This window comes from Cetorhinus maximus, chromosome 15, assembly GCF_964194155.1.
Source record: "Cetorhinus maximus chromosome 15, sCetMax3.hap1.1, whole genome shotgun sequence".
Lineage (NCBI taxonomy): Eukaryota > Metazoa > Chordata > Chondrichthyes > Lamniformes > Cetorhinidae > Cetorhinus > Cetorhinus maximus.
Genome location: NC_135893.1, coordinates 54166831 through 54186860, shown reverse-complemented (window position 1 = coordinate 54186860; position 20030 = coordinate 54166831). Strand labels below are relative to the sequence as shown.

The window sequence follows — 20030 nt, the reverse complement described above, 5'->3', positions numbered from 1 at the left end:
CAAAAATAGCTGGAAAAACTCAGCATCTGCTGAGATGAAAATAGTTAACGTTTCGAGTCCATATGACTCTTCATCAGAACTAAGGAAAAACAGAAATGAAATGAAATATAAGCTGGTTGAGGGGGGTGGGACAGGTAGAGTTGGATAGAGGGCCAGTGATAGGTGGAGGCAAAGAAATTGCCAAAGATGTCATAGACAAAAGAACAAAGGGGTGTTGACAGTGGTGATTTTAGCTATGGAATGTGCTAATGGTGACATTAAGGATAGAAAGCAGGACGAGCAAGTGACAGATAGCCCTGGGGGGGCGGGAAGAGATCGAAATGGGCTAAAAGGTGGAGGTAAAACAATGAATGGAAATACATTTAAAAATAAGAGAAATAGGTGGGAAAAGAAAAAAAAATATTTAAAAAAATATATATATATATAAAAAATATATAAATTATTGGAAAAAGGGGGATTGGAAAGGGGGTGGGGATGGAGGAGAGAGTTCATGATCTGAAGTTGTTGAACTCAATATTCATACCGGAAGGCTGCAAAGTGCCTAATCAGAAGATGAGGTGCTGTTCCTCCAGTTTGCATTGAGCTTCCCTGGAACATTGCAGCAGGCCAAGAATGGACATGTGGGCATGAGAGCAGGGTGGTGTGTTGAAATGGCAAGTGACAGGGAGGTCCGGGTCATGCTTGCGGACAGACTGAAGGTGTTCACCCAGTCTGCGTTTGGTCTCTCCAATGTAGAGGAGACCGCTGCTTCACTTGAAAGGAGTGTTTGGGCCCTTGGATGGTGAGGAGGGGGGAAGTAAAGGGGCAGGTGTTGCACCTTCTGCGGTTACATGGGAAGGTGCCGTGGGATGGGGTTGAAGTGTAGGGGGTGATGGAGGAGTGGACCAGGGCGTCCCGGAGGGAATGGTCCCTACAGAATGCTGATGGGGTGGGGGGGGTGGTGAAGGGAAGATGTGTTTGGTGCTGGCATCCTGCTGGAGTTGGCAGAAATGGCGGAGGATGATCCTTTGAATGCGGAGGCTGGTGGGGTGATAAGTGAGGATGAGAGGGACCCTATCATGGTTCTGGGAGGGAGAGGAAGATGTGAGGGCGGGTGTGTGGGAGAACCTCATCCTCACTTATCACTCCACCAGCCTTTGCATACAAAGGATCATCCTCAGCCATTTCCGCCAACTCCAGTACGATGCCAGCACCAAACACATCTTCCCTTCACCGCACCGCCCCCCCCCGTTGGCATTCCGTAGGGACCGTTCCCTCCGGGATACCCTGGTCCACTCCTTCATCAGCCCCTACACCTCAACCCCCTCCCACAGCACCTTCCCCTGCAACCGCAGAAGGTGCAACGCTTGCCCCTTTACTCCCCCCCTCCTCACCGTCCAAGGGCTCAAACACTCCCTTCAAGTGAAGCAGCACTTCACTTGCATTTCCCTCAATTTAGTTTACTGCATTCGCTGCTCCCAATGCGGTCTCCTCTACATTGGAGAGACCAAACGCAGACTGGGTGACCGCTTTGCGGAACACCTTTGGTCTGTCCGCAAGCATGACTGGACCTCAATGTCGCTTGCCATTTCAACACACCACCCTGCTCTCATGCCCACATTTCCGTCCTTGGCCTGTTGCAATGTTCCAGTGAAGCTCAACGCAAACTGGAGAAGTAGCACCTCATCTTCCGATTAGGCACTTTGCGGCCTTTCGGACTTAACATTGAGTTCAACAACTTCAGATCATGAACTCTCTCCTCCATCCCCAACCCCTTTCCGATCCCCCTTTTTCCAATTTATATTTTTTTCCTATATTTTTTTTCTTTTCCCATCTATTTCTATTATTTTTAAATGTATTTCCATTCATTGTTTTATCTCCACCTTTTAGCCCATTTCGATCTCTTCCCCCTACCCCACCCCACTAGAGCTATCTGTCACTTGCTCATTCTGCTTTCTACCCTTAATGTCACCATTAGCACATTCTATAGCTAATAACACCACCATCAACATCCCTTTGTCCTTTTGTCTATGACATCTTTGGCAATCTCTTCTTTGCCTCCACCTATCACTGGCCCTCTATCCAGCTCTACCTGTCCTACCCCCTCAACCAGCTTATATTTCATTTCATTTCTATTTTTCCTTAGTTCTGATAAAGAGTCATATGGACTCGAAATGTTAACTGTGTCCCTCTCTGCAGATGCTGTCAGACCTGCTGAGTTTTTCCAGCTATTTTTGTTTTTGTTTCAGATTTCCAGCATCCGCAGTATTTTGCTTTTATATTGAGGATAGGCATATTTATGGAGCCTCCTCTAGTGAACCGTTTAATTGTTCACAATGGGCCAAATGGCCTCCTCTATGTTGTAAACATTCCATGATTCCATGTGATTCTACTATTTTCCTTGCTGAATGAACATGCCCGTAAGTGTCTTAATTATAGGAATGGTAATTGGCCATTCAGTCCATCGAGCCAGTTCTGCTATTTTTAGTCTTAACTCCCTTTGTGCAACAGTAGAGGAAACTGACCAGTGTAATCCAAGAAATTCATTGTTCCATGAGAGTGACACATTGTTTACATTTGTTTTTATTTTTAGGTTTGTTTGCAGATGTTTGTGTGAAACAAGAAATTGCAACTGGAAATCCTGAAATGGAGTGTTGGGACAATCAGGCCAAATACACAAAGTACAGAACTTTAAAAGTTCAGGAAGAAAAAAAGGGAAAATACCCAAACACCCTAATAATAACAATAATATTCAAACAATGGAGGTAACCTATTCAAAACATATTTCACATTAACGTAAGGATAAGTATTTATATAATATCCATTAACTCAATGAATGGAAATGTGGGGGTTTCTGTGGGAAAAAGACAATAAAGACATTTGGAAGAAGTTATTTTATGTTCTCAAAAAACCCAGCAGAAGTGATTAAAGCAGCTTGTTCTCCAAGAAATTGTACAAAAAATTATTCTTGGGTTCTGCAACACTAATACATTCACCTAATGATCCAATTATAGTTTTATAAAAAATATATCACATTTACTGAACCAATACAAGCACCAAAAATCCTTCAGTTCTTAAAAAAAATGGGGCTGGGTGCAAATATGCAGCTATAACAACTCATAAACAACAACTCAAAATGACATTCAACAGCACTGGATATATTCAAAATGTTTCTTTAAAAAGAATGTATATTTATTGCACTTTTTTCACCGTATCAATTTGACAGCTGAAAAATTCTAAAAATACATAATTCTACAACAGTATTTCTTAAGAAAACATTTTATAAATCTGTGATCTTTGAGTGGAATATTTGGAGAGTTGTTAAAAGAAAAGCTGTCTGCTTTCCTTTCTCTATGCTAGAGTGGGACATAAGACAGTGTCAATGACAGGCTGCAATCATGATGCAAGGATTGTTTGCTTCTTTGTGTTAATTATTAACGACTGAGAGCCCCTTTTACGATGAGCAAAACCACGAGTTTCCTGCAAAGATCTGCATTGAGGCCTTAAGTATTTACTGTATTTATTAATGACTTAGGAGATGGGATAGAGAGCCACATATGCATGTTTGCCGATGACACAAAGATAGGTAGCATTGTGTATGTATGTTACAGATCGCTCAGGGAATCAGAGTTGTAGCAACATACACATTTACATACATATCGTAGTTCAGAGCCATTGATAGTGAAGGTAGAGGCTCCAACTTTCATTCCATCACTCTTACCACCTGTGTTGGAATGATGTTGGTGTGTGTTGGAAGGATTTGCAGGTTGATAATCAACCTGTTTGGTCACATTATGAATGCGCTTTATGAATGTTCCTGGGGTTGGACTTGAACCTGAAGCTTCTAGCTCAGAGGCAAGATGCTACCCATTGTGCCACAAGACCTCCTTAAGCAGTGTAAGATAGAAGTATAAAATTATAAAAGATATTAATAAATTAAGTGAATGGGCAGAACTGGCAAATGGATTTCAATGTAGTCAAATATGAGGTCATCCACTTTGAACCTAAAAAATACAGATTACTTTCCAAATGGCAAAAATCAAAGAGATTTGGTGACCCAGGTACCTAAGATCATTAAAATGTCATGAATGGGTACAGAAAAATAATTACAAAAGCTAATGGAATACTGGCCTTTATCTCCAGTGGACTGAAGTACAAGGCAATAAAGTTATACCACGACTATACAAATCTCTGGTTAGAACATACCTGGAGCACTGTGAACCATACCTGGACCCTACGCCATAGCAAGGATATTTTGGTGATACTGTAGGAGAGAGTGCAGCCTAGATTTACCAGAATGATGCCAGAACTCCAAGGGTTAAATTACGACAAGAGATAACGCAAACTCAGGTTGTATTCCCTGGAATTAGATGGCTAAGGAGTGATTTGATTGCAGTTTAAGATAGTAAGAGGAATAGATAGGGTAGACAGAGAGAAACTATTTCCTTTCATCAGAACTGATTCTGATATAAGTCATCAAACTGAAACATTCAATTTCTCTCTCCACAGATACTGCCAGACCAGCTGAGTAGTTCCAGTATTTTCTTTTTATTTTTTATTTCAGATTTCCAGCATCCACAGTATTTTATTTTTGTCGAGAAAGTTTTTCCACAGGTTGGGAAGTCTTGTGCATAGTCTAAAAATTACAGCCAGGCCATTCAGGACTGAAATTAGGAAATATTTCTACAGGCAGAAGGTTGCTAGAAGTTTGGAACTCTCTTCCACAAACAGCAATCAATGTTAGATCACAGGTTAATTTTAAATCTGAGATTGATAGATTATTGTGAACCAAAGGCATTAAGGATTATTGGGCAAAATATACAGAGGCCATGATCTCATTAAATGGTGGAATAGGTTTGAGGAGATAATTGAGTGTTTCTGTAGTACCAAGAGAAAAGCCACCAAAAGGTCAAAGGCTCCGTTTGTGGTTGTGGATTAGCTCAGTTTTGCTGGGAGAATACAATTCACTGCAGTGCCCCAGATTAGGGAGAAAGGCTAAAAAAAAATCAGTCAGATCCCTCCCTCCTGATCACTGACCAGTGACCCCTGGTGGAAAATTTATGGAGATCCAGTAAGCAACAGATCCAACTGACACAAAAAATAAATTTACTGCAAATTCTGGAAACCCTCAGCAGGTCAGACAGCACCTGTGAAGGGAGAAACAGAGTTAATGTTTCACGTTCATGAACTTTCTTGAGAATTTGGAAAAGTTAGAAATGTACTGTAATAGGTTTTAAGCAAGTGAAAGGTGGAAGGATGGAAGACCTGTAATAGAGTGGGGGAAAAAAGGAGAGATTAAACGTCAAAAGAGGTGGTGGTGCAGGGCCAAAGTGTCTGCTGATGGGACAAGTAAAGAAACAAAAGATTTTTCTAGAGGAGGTGTGAATGGCCGAATGATTAACAGCTGCCGTCGGAAGGCAAAAACAAGGGAAACACTACATTACAACCGAAACCTGCAAAACAAAAGGAAACAAAATAGGGACAGAGATCAAGATCTGAAATTGTTGACCTCAGTGTAGAGTCCAGAAGGCTATAGGGTGTCTAATCAAAAGATAAGATACAGTTCCTCAAGCTTATGTTGAGCTTTCAGTGGAACACTGCAGAAGGCAATGTCACACTCCATCCCCATCAACTCTCTGCCGTTGAATAGCCTGCAAACACTCAGAGTCACATTACTGGGGAAGAGGATTCCTGGAATCAGACACCAGCCTGGCTCCACAAACACACGAACAAGGAACAGGAGTAGGCCATTTGGCCCCTCGGGCCTGCTCTGCCATTTAATAAGATCATGGCTGATCTGATAGTAATCTCAAATCTGCATCCCGTCTACCCCCAATAACCTATCAACCCCTTGCTCACCAAGAATCTATCCACCTCTGCCTTAAAAGTATTCAAAGACTCTGCTTCCATTGTCTTTTCAGGAAGAAAGTTCCAAAGACTCTCAACCCTCTGAGAGAAAAAAAAATTCGCCTCATCTCCGTTTTAAATGGGCGACCCCTTATTTTTAAACTGTGCCCCTAGTTCTAGCTTCTCCCATAAGAGGAAACATCCTCTCCACATCCACCCTGTCAAGACCCCTCAGGAACTTATATGTTTCAATCAAATTGCCTCTTACTCTTCTAAACTCCAGCAGATACAAGCCTAGTCTGTCCAACCTTTCCTCATAAGACAACCTGCCCATGCCAGGTATTAGTCTGGTAAACCTTCTCTGAATTACTTCCAATGCATTTACATTCTTCCTTAAATAAGGGGACCAATACTGTACACAATATTTCAGATGTGGTCTCACTAGTGCTCTGTATAACTGAAGCATAAGCTCCCTACTTTTGTATTAAATTCCCTTTGCAATGAATGATAATATTCTATTAGCTTTCTTAATTACTTGCTGTACCTGCATACTAGCCTTTTGCAATTCATGCACTAAGCCCAGATTCCTCTGCATCTCGGAGCTCTGCAATCTCTCACCATTTAGATAATATGCTTCTCTTTTATTTTTTCTGCCAAAATGGACAATTTCACATTTTCCCACATTATACTCCATTTGCCATATCTTTGCCCACTCACTTTATTTATATCTTTTTGTAGCCTCCTTATGTCCTTTTCACAACTTACTTTCCTACCTATCTTTGTGTCATCAGCAAATTTGGCAACCATCCCATCCATTTCTTCAGTAAGTCATTTATATAAATTGTAACCATTTGAGGTCCCAGCACTGATCCCTGTGGCACACCAGTTGTTACATCTTGCCAACCTGAAATCCCATTTGCTCACACATTTTGGGATTAGAGTCCTTGTGAACAGGAGTTACTCAAGCTATTGCAATCAGTAACTCCCCATATATCAAATAAATGAAAATATAACAATTCTGTATAAGAAATAGCTACTGATAGTGATTGGAGTGTGTATCGGAGAAGTAGAGTGGGTGGCCATCTGTCCAGGAGGTTGAGGATGTATCCAGGAAGTGGGAGGTACCAGACCATAGGCAAGAACAAAGGGAATCTAAATTGTAGTGTACAGTGCCTGCCCACTGGGCGAGGAGGGGTATTAGTGGAGATTGTTTTGGCTCCTCGAGATGATGTGTCTGGCGAGTGGTTTGGAATGAACTTGACCTTCTACCAGTACCTGGAAGCTTATAGCATTCGTTGCAATGCTGGTGAGCCACATGCCAGTGTGGTTTAGTGAAGGCAGACCTGGGACATCATCTCACTGTGTAATGTGCTCCAGTGGGAAGTTTACACATGCTGTGTGCTAGTTAACATGCTGGCTGAAAGAGTTTAAAATTCTTGTTAACTAAAGGATCCTAACAGTTGATTTTCTAGGGATAGTTAGACCTGAGTTCTGACCTGAGCTGGCTATGCTTAAGACTAGCCATGCCTGTGCTTAACTGAGAGTCTAAAACAGTGGGAAGGTTGGTGGAGATTTGAAGGGAAAACCTTGCTAGAAGTAAGTACAAGGACAGAGAAATCTTAGCTGTTATATGATTCTTTGAAATGGTACTCAGACCAAGTGGTTAATCTTCCAATTTTTGATAAGTATCTGACTTGAGATTTTTGGGGTATAAGTCACAGAATTGTTACAGTGCAGAAGGAAGTCATTCAGCCCATTGTATCTGCACCAGATCTCCGAATGAGCAATTCACTTAGTCAAATGGGTATAAAAGGAAATTTAAGTTTGGTTTAGAGTATAAGTAACTGTGTTCATTGTACTTTTAATATCTTTAATGTAATTGACTAGTTAAGATAGAGTATAGTTATTACTATTCATGAACTTTGATTTTTGTGTAGTAAAATTATTTCATTTTAAACCGTGAACCTTGTGGCTTCATTCTTTAGTGGCTTTTCAGATTCTTTAAAAAACATGTTACTGGTTCTACCGAGGTCATAACAGTATAGTTGGGGAATCCCACATCCATGGCTAATCTCTGTCAGTCTAAAAGAGGATGGTGACACAACAGGACATCCATTAGGGTATAGGATCAGAGTTTACTTTTGGTGTCCCTTCAGGAAGCCAGTGTCGTCTCTATAACGTCAACAGAAACTCTACCTGTGTGAATTTAACAGTTGTTTATAATGAAAGTGAGATTCTGTGACTTGTACACATCTCTCTGATGTCTAATATCTAGTTCTTTCCAATGTATCAATTGGTAATACCATCTTTATCCATGGTGTTGCTGCACAGGGTAGACACTGATGAAATGGTGAGGCCACAATCTCAATTCCATCAGCACTGGGTGCAATTTTTGTATGGCCAGCGCTAATCACAGCAAGGTAATCTCACTGGGGGGAAGAGTCAGCCTCTTCTCTCGAGCCAGCAGCATGGACTCCACATGCATGGCTGTGACACGGCACATTTCCAAAGCCTGTAGGGGAACAGATCAGGTGATTACAGCAGGTCCAGTATGGTTTGTATTTATATATGAAAAGGAGGAGGTCAGTCAGCTCCTCAAGCCTGTTCCATCATTCATTCAGATCATGACTGACCTGTATTTCAACCCATTTACCCACTTGCTCCAGATCCCATCTGTGACGGTAACACCACCCTAGCTTTCCAAATTCCATTTCTCTCCGACTGAAGATGCTGACTTCAGCTGGAATACAGTTCCATGGGAATGTGCTATTCAGGAGCCTCCACTAGGATCTTACCAGGGTTGAGGACTCAGTGATGATTTATAGTGAAAGATTGGAGAAGTTAGGATTGTTCTCCTTGGAGTGGAGAAGGTTAAAAGTGACCTGGGAGGTTTTCAAAAAGATGAGAACTGTTGAAAGAGTAGAGAGAAAAACTATTCGTTCCGGTGAGTGAGTCAATAACCAGGGGTCATAGATTTAAAGTCATTGGTAAAAGATCTGGAGGGGAGATGAGGAGAACCTTTTTCCACTCAGAGTTGTCCGGAACTGAACTGCTTTTAAAAAAGACTTGGACAGGGACTTGAGAACAATGAATTTACAGGGTTGTAGGCAAAAAGCAGGGGTGTGAGCCTAAGCATGCCGACGCTTTCAGAGAGCCAGCACAAGTACTACAGACCGATTGGCCTCCTTCTGTAAGTTTCTTTAATTTTGGGCTGGATTTTCACCCTTGAGGCATGTAGCGGGAGTTGGGAAAATTCCTGGCTTGGCCCGCCTGCCTTGGGAGAAAGTGCCAGGAAAGGTGGGATTTTCATTGTGTGTGTGTTTTGTAGCCTGCAGTCGGGGCAGCCAACCCGGGGAAAAAGTTTGGAAGGCGGGCTTTTTAAAAAGCCCGCCTCGATGCTGTGGGACCTCATCTCAGTTATAATGAAAGTAGTAAGGCCCTCTAGCCCTTGCCCTTCACACCACCTTGCCTGCCACACACTCCCCATGCCCCATCCGTACCACTCCATACCCCCACCCACCTGCTATGACCCCACATGCCCCCCATCACCAGGTATGTCCCCCAGAAACCCCTATGGCCCCTTATGCCCCCATGCCAAGCTATGGCACTTACATGCCCATTCACCCACTATATACTGTATGGAACCAATGAACCCAGTAGGGATAATAGGCTGTGTAAAACAAAAAGCTTTTAAAAAAATCATTGATAACTTTCCATTTGCTTAAAACAAAACTTTTCACTACAGGCCAATAAAATATCATCCAGACTTTTTAACGTATCAACAGTTGAAACTGAAAGGACTTGAAACCTCTTTATCTTATGTAAATAAACATTGTGCAATTGACAGAAGAGATCAGAGAACCAGAGCTATCAATCAAACAATGTTTTCCCTGGGGTTCAGGTGTTACAATATTCTAATAAAATTTCTGGGCTGTAAGCCAAGAAAGCATAATGAGGTTTAAGCCAAACCCATCATTAGAGTACTGAAACACTTAAGCCCCAGGGAAAACATTGCTTGAATGATAACTCTGGCTCTCTTGTCTCTCATGTCAATTGCACAGTCTTAATTTACACAAGATAAAGAGGTTTCAAGTGCTTGCAATTTCAGCTATTGATATGTTAAAGGGTCTAGATGATTACCACCTTTATTAGCCTATAGTAAAAAGGATTTTTTAAGGAAGTTGAGAGTTAAAAAAATGAATAACTTCTTTAAAGCTTTTTTTTACACATCGGAGGCGGACCTTTTGAACTTGGCTTTCATGCAGACTATTGTTTATGGCATGCCTGAATTGCCGTGAATCACAACCCTTTGAAAAGCTGGCCTGATTCCTTTAAAATTGCGGAATTCTAGGAAATGCCTATCCTCGCAATGGAGCCGACCAGGCCGGGAATGTAGGGTGCAGGCTCGTGACCTGAAGCAGCCCACACCCTTAAATGGCACTGTTAAAAATTAGAAACCCTGGGAATGGAGTTGGGAATGCCGGAATCGGGTTCCAGCCACCATTTTTACCCCTCCGTGAAGTCTCCCTGACTCCATGAAATTCCAGCCCTTTATCTCTAGACACCCTAAATCCTCAAAACGTGTTAAATATGTTAAGGGGAGTGTGAGATGTCCTGCTGTTGTCCTTTAGTCCTGTGCTCTAGTTACTTGTTAGCTCTGCGTAATCCAAACAGCACTGCACCAATGGGGTGGCACCTCGCCAGAGGGAGAAGGTTTAACTGCCCAGTCCCAACTTCATGTAGCAGAACTGTGGAAATCGTGCATAACTGATGATTACATCGCTTGTCTAGGGTTTCTGCAACTCTTCCATTCAGCTAATGGAAATGAGTGGTAGAACCCTATGGAAATTTTCCTTCAAAGGGCTGATCATATTGCAAATGCTAGTCCTGTGTAAGCGGTACTGGACCAGGAGGCAGCACCTCTCGCTGAACCATGTTAATAATCTGGCAGTTCTCAAAGGACCAGATTCACACCTAGCTAAGCAGGCAGACTTTGCAGATCTTCGTTCAAAATCCCTTATATTGAGTAGACAAAACCAATATTCCCTGGAGTTTAGAAGAATAAGATGTGATCTAATTGAAACGTATAAAATTCCTAAGGAGCATGACAGGGTAGATACTGAAAATATGTTTCCCTGACTGGGGAATTTAGAACATGGAGTTGCAGTCTCAGATTAAGGGGTTAGCTATGTAGGACTGAGATAAGGAGAAATTTCCTCACTCAGTGTTGTGAATCTTTGAAATTCTCTACCCCAGAGAGCAGTGGATGCTTAGTCTTTGACTATATTAAAGATAGATGTCAATAGATTTTTGGGTACTGAAGCAATTAATGGATGTGAACATAGTGTGGGAGATGAAGTTGAGGTAGAAAAAATCAACCATGATCTTATTAAATGGCAGAGCAGGCTCAAATGGTTAAATGGCCTACTCCTGCTCCTGTTTCTTATGTTTTTATTTTTCTGCAGGTTCTGTGGAAACAACAGGTTTGATGGACTTTTATATTTACCCAATTGCTTCTAAACCGTAAGTGGCTTCTAACTAATTGTAAGCAGCGACACCGAACATTCACACACAACCCTTACAAACCTGATCAAGCTGAAGTTGTGTTATTCTTTGGGACATCAAGTCTCCCAGTTTAATCTCCACATATGGATAACTGTCACTAGGGCCTGATCGCTGAGTTAGAGTGGACTGTACATCCTTCAATGGGAAATTGACCATCAGCTCCTGCAAAATAAGGGTCACAATATACAGCTTTTACGGTGTCTGAAGTACCCCTTCCAATTCCAGATGCAAGTTATCCTAGAGATAGAACAGATGACTCATGGTGGGGTGGTGGGCGAATGGGATGGAACATCCTGGCTCACGGGCATCCTCACATTGCTGTTTCTTGTTAACTTGACAGGATCCTCATATCCCAACTCCCCCCATTGTATGACCAAGAACAGAACCTAGGATCATTCTCCTTTTTTGGAATTTGGATTCTCCAGATTCAAAGATTATTTCCTTAACTGGGATTTGATTCACTCCCCACCCTCCTGTGTGGAAATGGGACAAAGATTCCTTGCGGTGTGTCTTCCCTTTGGAAATTATGGAGATGTTCAAAATATCTCTGTATATGACAGTGTATTAAAATGATTATTCCACAAAGAATATCCAACCCATTTATGTCATGCGACACCCCCACCCCCACCCCCACCCACCCATTAATTCTGAACAAAAGGAACTTTCATCTGTCATCACCAAGTTTCTTTGGCAACCAACTGTAAGATGGGTGGGAGAAGAAGATCTGATCTGAATGTTGGAAGGCCTGGCAATTGGTTGCTGTTGAGCCAGCTGCAGAATGTCTCCACTCCCACAACTGGCGGACTCCTCTGGATAGCATAAGGAAGGTGAGGATAAACCCTGTGACAAAGAAGAGGTAACCCAATTTTCCAAAAGTGGAAGCTTGGGATCCAGTTGACAGAGTCATTGCAGGGAATGTGACTACGATTCACTGAGTTATTGCTCAGGGCATTTCCCCAATTCCTTGCAAGTTATTGATCACAATGTTTCCCCAATCCCCTGTGAGTTTTCATCGTGGCTTTGCCCAAATTCCTTAAGCTATCAATCACGGTATTGCCCCAATTCCCCGTGAATTATTGATCATGCCTTTACCCTGGTTCCTCTTGAATTACTAATCATAACCATGCCCCAATTCCTTGAGTTACTAACCAGAGCATGGTATACGGAGGGGAAGCCAAAGGGAAAATTGAGAAAATATAATAGCTTGAAATTAGTAAACATTGACATTTTAAATATTTTGCACTGATGCCTGGCACATAGGTGACTATGGAAAAGAAGTAACTATGGAGAAACCAGTGGGAGATACATCTGTTAATTCTGGCCACCTACTTTGAAGAGGAAGAGATGTAAATGCTCAATCAAGCCAGAGAACGGAGAAATTGCTGAATAAAGACACATGTCTAAGCTTTTTGTCTTGCACTCAGCAGGATACTTCACAAGAATACTAGACAAAAAGAACATGTACATACATTGTGCCTGTTTCAGCTAAACAAAATAAGTGACATCCATTCACTCACTCATTCCTCAGGGCAATGCCTTGACCAATCAGGGTCAAGCTGCCTGGTTTAAATTTCAAACAATGCTTGACAGTTAACTGTCAGTCACCACCACTGGTGCATTGGAAAGCCTCTACCAATCAGAGTCCACTTGCTAACCAATCAGCATTCTCTTCACATGCAGTATAAATTGTTATTTTCCCCTTATATTGGTACTCTTGCGAATTGTCCCGTTGAGTGCAAGATGAAATGCATAAGCATGTCTCTTTTTTTCAGCAATACTCAAGTTCTGTACTACAGAATGGAGAATGTGAATGTCAGAGATGCAACTGAAAATGTTACACAGAGGGAATAAAGACTATTATTTAACTGCTGGGAGGGACTGGATAAAGAAAGAAAGGAAAGCTTGCATTTATATAGCATTTTTCATGATCACTAGACATCTCAAAGCATTTTACAGTCAATGAAGTACTTTTTGAAGTGTAGTCACTGTTGTATTGTGAGAAACACAGCTGTTGATTTTCCCTCAGCCAACTCTCACAAACAGCAATGTGATAATGACGGGATAATCTGCCTTTTGTGATGTTGATTGAGGGATATGTATTGGCGAGGACACCCGGATAACTCCTACTCTTCTTCGAAAAAGTGCCATGGGATTTTTTACATCCACCCAAGTAGATGGGGTCTCGGTTGAACACCTCATCCAAAAGATAGCACCTCCAACAGTGCAATGCTCCCTCAGTACTTCACTGGAGTGTCAGTCTTGATTTTTGTGCTCGAGTCCAGGAGTGGGATTATGAACTTGGAATCTTGTGATTCAGAGGAAGCGTGCTACCAACAGGACCACGCTTGACACAAGAGTGTCCTTGACAGATGGCTGGTCATGGCCAAAGAGAGGAGATGGATTAATATTCTGGGGTTTTATAAGATCATCTTTGTGGATCAGGGGTTATTTATCTGAAATTCTGCTCTGGTAATTCAATGGGTGGGTGATCGGGGAGTTGCTACATGGGCTGTGGGAGGAGATACAGTGTGTGAGTAGGCTCAGTGATAGGGTTGAGGGCACAAGGAATTAACTTGATGGGCTCAATGACCCTTTCAATCTGTGGTTTTTTAATAGACTTAAAATATCTTTAGCAACTCACATGAGTCTCCTTGTTGAGGAAATTGAGTCCATTCTGGTTGACGGCCAGAATACAAGGGGCAACAATCGCACTGTTGCTGCTGCTCTGGATGTAGAAGAATGAGGATCCAAACATGGGGAATGCACTCACAAGCCCTTTGTGAAGGAAGAGAAACTAGTCACTGAAACAGGGTGAGAACATTGCAAATCAATCCCTATTCACACACTGAAGCACAGGGTGGGGTCACTGGATGAAAAATACAGGGTCCAGACCGGCACTTTGCCCAAGTGGACTGATTTATGAGAGTCTAGACAGAATGATGAATTGTATCAAACACTGTTCTTTCCCTATTTGACATTCATGTGCGGGATTAAGAATGCTGTTGGTGTTTCATCCTTCCTCCATAGGCCAGAAGCATTCAGGCCAGTTGCAACTCTTGCACACAGCCAGCCCAACACAGTTTGTGATCTTTACTACCAGCAGCATTCAGAACTGCACCATAATGTCAGCCATTGCAGTTCCAATTTGAGCCCAACTGTGATGGGAAAAGCCCTGTTCTCCATTCAGCATCTCCCACTTAAAGCTGTAACTAATGTCAGAACTGTTGTAATTAGGGGTACCATGTAGCACATCAGGGTAAACTATGATCTGTCACAGCACGAACCTCTTCTGCTTAGTCACCAGCAAATTGTAATGCACTGAGTGAGAGTAGACACTTACCAAGGAACTGGGCTCTGGCCTGGTGAGAGCTAAGGGCCTGAACATGTTGAATATTTTGTGTCACCATGTTCAACCACGGCTGTGGCCGCTGATGTCTGTAAATCTGTGGAGGTACATAATCCTGCACCTCCCGGCTTAGAGAAACAGAGGGAGATAAAGTGAGAGTCTCGCACAGTGGAGAGCGGCAATTTATTTTTAAAAAGATAAATTTTATCCCCAACATTTAAGTACCAAAATGAGCTCCAAAGGGATTTGTGGGTCTACTATTTCACCAAACACCACCATGGTTCACATTTAATCCTCCAATTTACCCTCATGTCCTGTGGGACACTGGAGCCTCAGAGACTCACATGCACCCAGGAGAGTTCAGGTTAGGCATTGAACAGAGCTGGGATTAGACCTGCTCTGCAACAGTACATTGGTGCTTAAGGGAACTCAGTTCCTATGTTGTTCTAATCAAATTCAAATTTAATATAAACTACTGGATCTCCTGTGGCATTGCTCATCAATAAGGTCTGACTTGTGCTTGACATGTATGATTGCTATGTTGGCCTGTACTTTCAAGGCTGCTTGTTATTGTAGCAGAGCTTAATTAAAATTCATTAAGGTCTGAAATCCTGCTCCTGGTGCATTCCGAGCTGGCAGGGAGAGGGTTAGACCCCAAAGCCCCTCATATCATTGCAGCTCCTGCTGTCACAGTAGCATTAGCAACACAAAGCAGAGGTTGGATTTTCTACAGAACATGCAGGGAATTCCATCAAGAATGGCCTTCCCAACATAATTGCTTCCAGAAGGAGGAATGTGTTCTGCTTTCTTAAGGAGCTGTGCACTGCCTGTTGGCAGGTAAAACACAGGTTAGATACAGAGTACAGCTCCCTCTTTATTGTCCCATCAAACACTCCCAGGGCAGGTACAGCACAGGTTAAAGATCAGGAGTAAAGCTCGTATTACATTGTCCCAGTGATTTAATGGAGCTTGTCACTCAGGCAGTCAGTGCAGTTGGCTTCATAATATTACCCCAATGCTAAATGTGCAATAACTACACAGACCATTATGAACACCACCACACAGGACTCCGGTCATGATTTAGGCACAGATGAAAGGGCAACGTGTCCATCCAAGTTCAACTGTCCACAACAAGCCCACTATCCATTGTTTAACTGATGTTTAGGATTGTGCCTCTGTTGCATGAGCCAATGTTCTAATGGACTGTGAGACCTGGCTCCTTAACAGGTGTCCATCAAGAGGTTAATAGGGTCCATTGAGTTACAGGTACTGCAATTTGTGAAGAATCTCTGGACAGGTCTATCTACTCTGTGCCTACTGAAGTTTGCAGTGATGGACTCACATGGTGGGCAGGTAGAGACTGTCTTTTGCCCGATGTTGTAGACCTGCCAACTTTGACACTTGCTGGAGCTGACTGTCACTCATCATATCCTGATTCAGGATATGCAAGAGTCCTTTTAGGTAATCTGGAACAATCTGAATTTTAAAATAGATTTTACAAGTTATTTACAAGTTATTTACAAGTGGATATCATACAAAACAAGTATTAATCTCAATTAACAAGAAGCTGAAATGTATTCATTTGCACTTTGTCTCTTGATCTCTCATTGCTGTGATCCCCTGGTACCGGGCACCAGAGGGCAGGTGAACAGTGAGCCTGGAAACATGGCCACCATAGCCTGTGAGCTGGGAAACACTGGCCACCACAGCCAGTGAGCTGGGAAACACTGGCCACCATAGCCAATGAGCTTGGAAACACTGGCCACCACAGCCAGTGAGCTGGAAAACACTGGCCACCACAGCCAGTGAGCTGGAAAACACTGGCCACCACAGCCAGTGAGCTGGAAAACACTGGCCACCACAGCTAATGAGCTGGGAAACTCTGGCCACCACAGCCAGTGCACTCAGGAACACCTGGTATAACGGGAAGTGCTCCCAGCTCTGTGAGATTTACCCTCTCAACTTTTGTCCTTTCTTTCTTGTGAGGGAGTACTTGATCCACTGTACATGCATATTTCAGATTTCGCATCTGCAGTATTTTGCTTTTATCACTGTAAATATATATTGGAGATCAGGAACTCACTGTACTGAGAAATGGGGAGAGGTGCGAGTGAGTGAGTTCCTACTCTGACCTTTTCTGCCAACCACTTCAAACCCTCAGCAAGGACAATTTTTGACTTGCTTTCTTAAATGCAAAACTGTTAGGCATGTGTGTCAAAGATTGGTGCCTTGTCTGGTGCATAGAATCTGGCAATGTGGAAACTAAATACTGCAAATGATTTTTTTCCCCTCTGTGATGCCTTAATACTACGGTTATTGCAGTGCTACTGTTCTAGAGCTGGAGAACACAATGGCTGGAATGACATGAGGCCGCAGAAGGAAAATAAAATCTATTTTGTTTTCCTACAACATTTCTATGCTTATCTGGAAACAAATTCTTTCCCTCCATTGCAGCTTTGAACTTGTCCATTACTGCGATATCCACGGTCCCTGGTTATAATCCACAATCACACACAGCTCTTCATTACTGCAATGTCCCCAGTACCTGATTATAATGCACAGTCACGCACAGCTCATTCTCAAACTTGAGTGGTTGAAACCAGAGCACACGTCGGAAACAGAAAGTGAAGTTTTGATCAACTTGCTCCATTTCTGCAGCTACGTCAAGGATGTAATCTTTCTTTTTCAGTGGATGCACATTTTGTCCTGAAACATAATATGGGGTATTATCACACTGGACTGTAGCAGACAAGCCAACCACCCTCCTGGCTCACACGCACACACACACTTTCCCCTCACATTGCCATATTCATGCAAAAATAGGTACTAAAATGGTCTCTAAAGAGAATACCTTTGTTGGTGATGACAAACATGGAATATTCATCGGCAGCCTCCGGGTTTTGAAGCCCCATTTCACTGCAAAAATCTTCAATCACGTCAGCTGCAACCTGGACCGGAACAAAACAGCCAATCACCATCACTCATTCTAATCATCAGACAACTACAAGAAGATTTTTGCAGTAGCTTTCTAAAGGAGGGGATGGGAAGGGGGGACACGAGAGAAGGTGGAACTGAGGGGTTGGGGGTGTTGAGAAAGAAGGGGGGCCGAGAAAGAGAGGGGGCGTGAGAGAGAGGGAGGAAGAGAGAGAGGAGGCGAGAGTTGGGGGGAGAGAGCAAGAGGGAAAAGAGATGTTAGCACAAGAGAGTAAGGAGGTTTGGACAAGAGGTGGGGTGAGGTGAGGGGGGATGGGGTAGGGTAAGGGGGATCAGGCAAAAAGGAAAGGAGGTGTTGGATGAGAAGGGGTTGGGCGAGAGGGAGAGGGGGGTCGGGTGAGAGAAGAGGCAGTGAGAGAGGTGGGGCAGTGAGGGGGCAGTGTGGGAGGAATATTTGCTCATCCGATATTTAACTGCTTGACTGGTTTTCGCTCCCTATTTTGCAAGCAGAAAGTTTATTATTTAATGCCCAATCTGTGGGCCACACTTTGGGTGCATTGTGCTAATGTGCCAGCTGTGCTGCCAATTCAAGGTGTCTTTAATTAACCCCTTCCATTCTGGACTTACTGTGCAGGTTTTTATCTTCAGATGTCTCTCCACGTTACCAGGCAACAAGAAGACTTGTCGTTTGGAGCTTCTCCCAGCCTAGGGGGAGGGAAGGGGAAATATCATTCGAAACAATCAAGAAAATGTAAATGTTTATTTAATTATTCTTTAAAAGATGCAATAGGTTTTGTCAGAACCATTCCCTGTGGCGAAGCATTCTGTGCTCTACACTCCCTCTGGTTAAAGAGGTTTCTCTCAACCTCTCCCCTCAGGGAGAATTTTAATAGATAAAGATCACCACAGATTCCTCAACCAGAGCAAATAGGCTTTTCCTTTTCACCCCATCAAAACCCTCCAGCATTTTAAAAAACTTGGGTTGCCAGGAGGCAGGTGGCATTCGCGTTGCACGGGTGCCGGACAGTGGTCATCTCTGGCAGGAGAGAGTCTAGCCATCACCCCTTGGCGTTCAATGGCATTTCCATCACTGAATCCCCCCCACCACTATCAACATCCTATGGGTTGCCATTGACCAGAAACTGAACTGGACTAGCCATATAAATACTGTGGCTACAAGAGCAGGTCAGAGGCTAGGAATCCTGCAGTGAGTAACTCACCTTCTGACTCCCCAAAGCCTGTCCACCATCTACAAGGCACAAGTCAGGAATGTGATGGAATACTCTCCACTTGACTCTCAAGAAGCTGGACACTGTCCAGGACAAAGCAGCCCACTTGATTGGCACCACATCCACAAACATTCACTCCCTTCACAACCAATGCACAGTATCAGCAGTATGTACCAGCTACAAGATGCACTGCAGGAATTGACCAAGGCTTCTTCGACAGCACCTTCCAAATCCATGACCACTACCATCTAGAAGGAGAAGGGCAACAGATATGTGGGAACACCACCACCTGGAAGTTCCCATCCAATTCACTCACCATCCTGACTTGGAAATATATCGTCATTCCTTCACTATCACTGGGTCAAAATCTTGGAACTCCCTTCATAACAGCACTGTGGGTATACCTACACCACATGGATTGCAGCGGTTCAAGAAGGCAGCTCACCACCACCTTCTCTAGGGCAACTAGGGATGGGCAATAAATGTTGGCCTAGCCAGCGAAGCCCACATCCCGTGAATGAATATTAAAAAAATTATTCAATCTCCATAGAATCTTTTCAGTGGGAGCCATCCCAGTATCTTAAATCTCTCCTCAAAACTAAATTCCCATCACTGGCATCAATCGGGTGAATCTACACTCACTGCTCTTTCTGGCTTTAATATTCTTTCTATAATGGAGTTCCCAAAACTGAATCCAGTCTTTAACTGTGACTTAACCAATATTTAGTACAAATTCATTACTACTTCATTTCTCTATGGCCCAGACTTTTATCTCTGGCTCGGGAAATGAAAGTTGGGCCTATTCCCGACTTTTGAAACTGGAGCCTGCTGGTCTCTGAGAGACAATTAATTTCAATTAATAACTCTGGAATTAAATGTTGGTCTCAGTAATGGTGACCATGAAACCATTGTTTATTGTCATTAAAAACCCATTTTAAGTTCACTAATGTCCTTCCCTGGTCTGGCCTACATGTGACTCCAGACCCACAGCAATGTGGTTGACTCTTAAACACCCTCTGAAATGGCCTAGCAAGCCACCCAGTTCTATCAAAATTCTACAGAAAAGTTAACAAGGAATGAAACTGGACGGACCACCCGGGATCAACTTAGACACCGGAAATGACAATGGC

The 20030-nt window shown here is 43.0% G+C and overlaps 1 protein-coding gene across 1 annotated transcript in view; it reads right to left on the bottom strand.

Annotated features, from left to right (window-relative positions):
- Positions 1 to 8236: 8236 nt before the first annotated feature.
- myo15aa (myosin XVAa) overlaps positions 8237 to 20030 on the bottom strand; it is a 169076-nt gene continuing 157282 nt past the window's right edge. Inside the window, 8 exon segments of the mRNA XM_078559219.1 lie at positions 8237 to 8338; positions 11413 to 11553; positions 14033 to 14166; positions 14732 to 14865; positions 16080 to 16213; positions 17283 to 17443; positions 17589 to 17685; positions 18299 to 18376. Coding sequence (XP_078415345.1) covers positions 8237 to 8338; positions 11413 to 11553; positions 14033 to 14166; positions 14732 to 14865; positions 16080 to 16213; positions 17283 to 17443; positions 17589 to 17685; positions 18299 to 18376 — 981 coding nt within the window.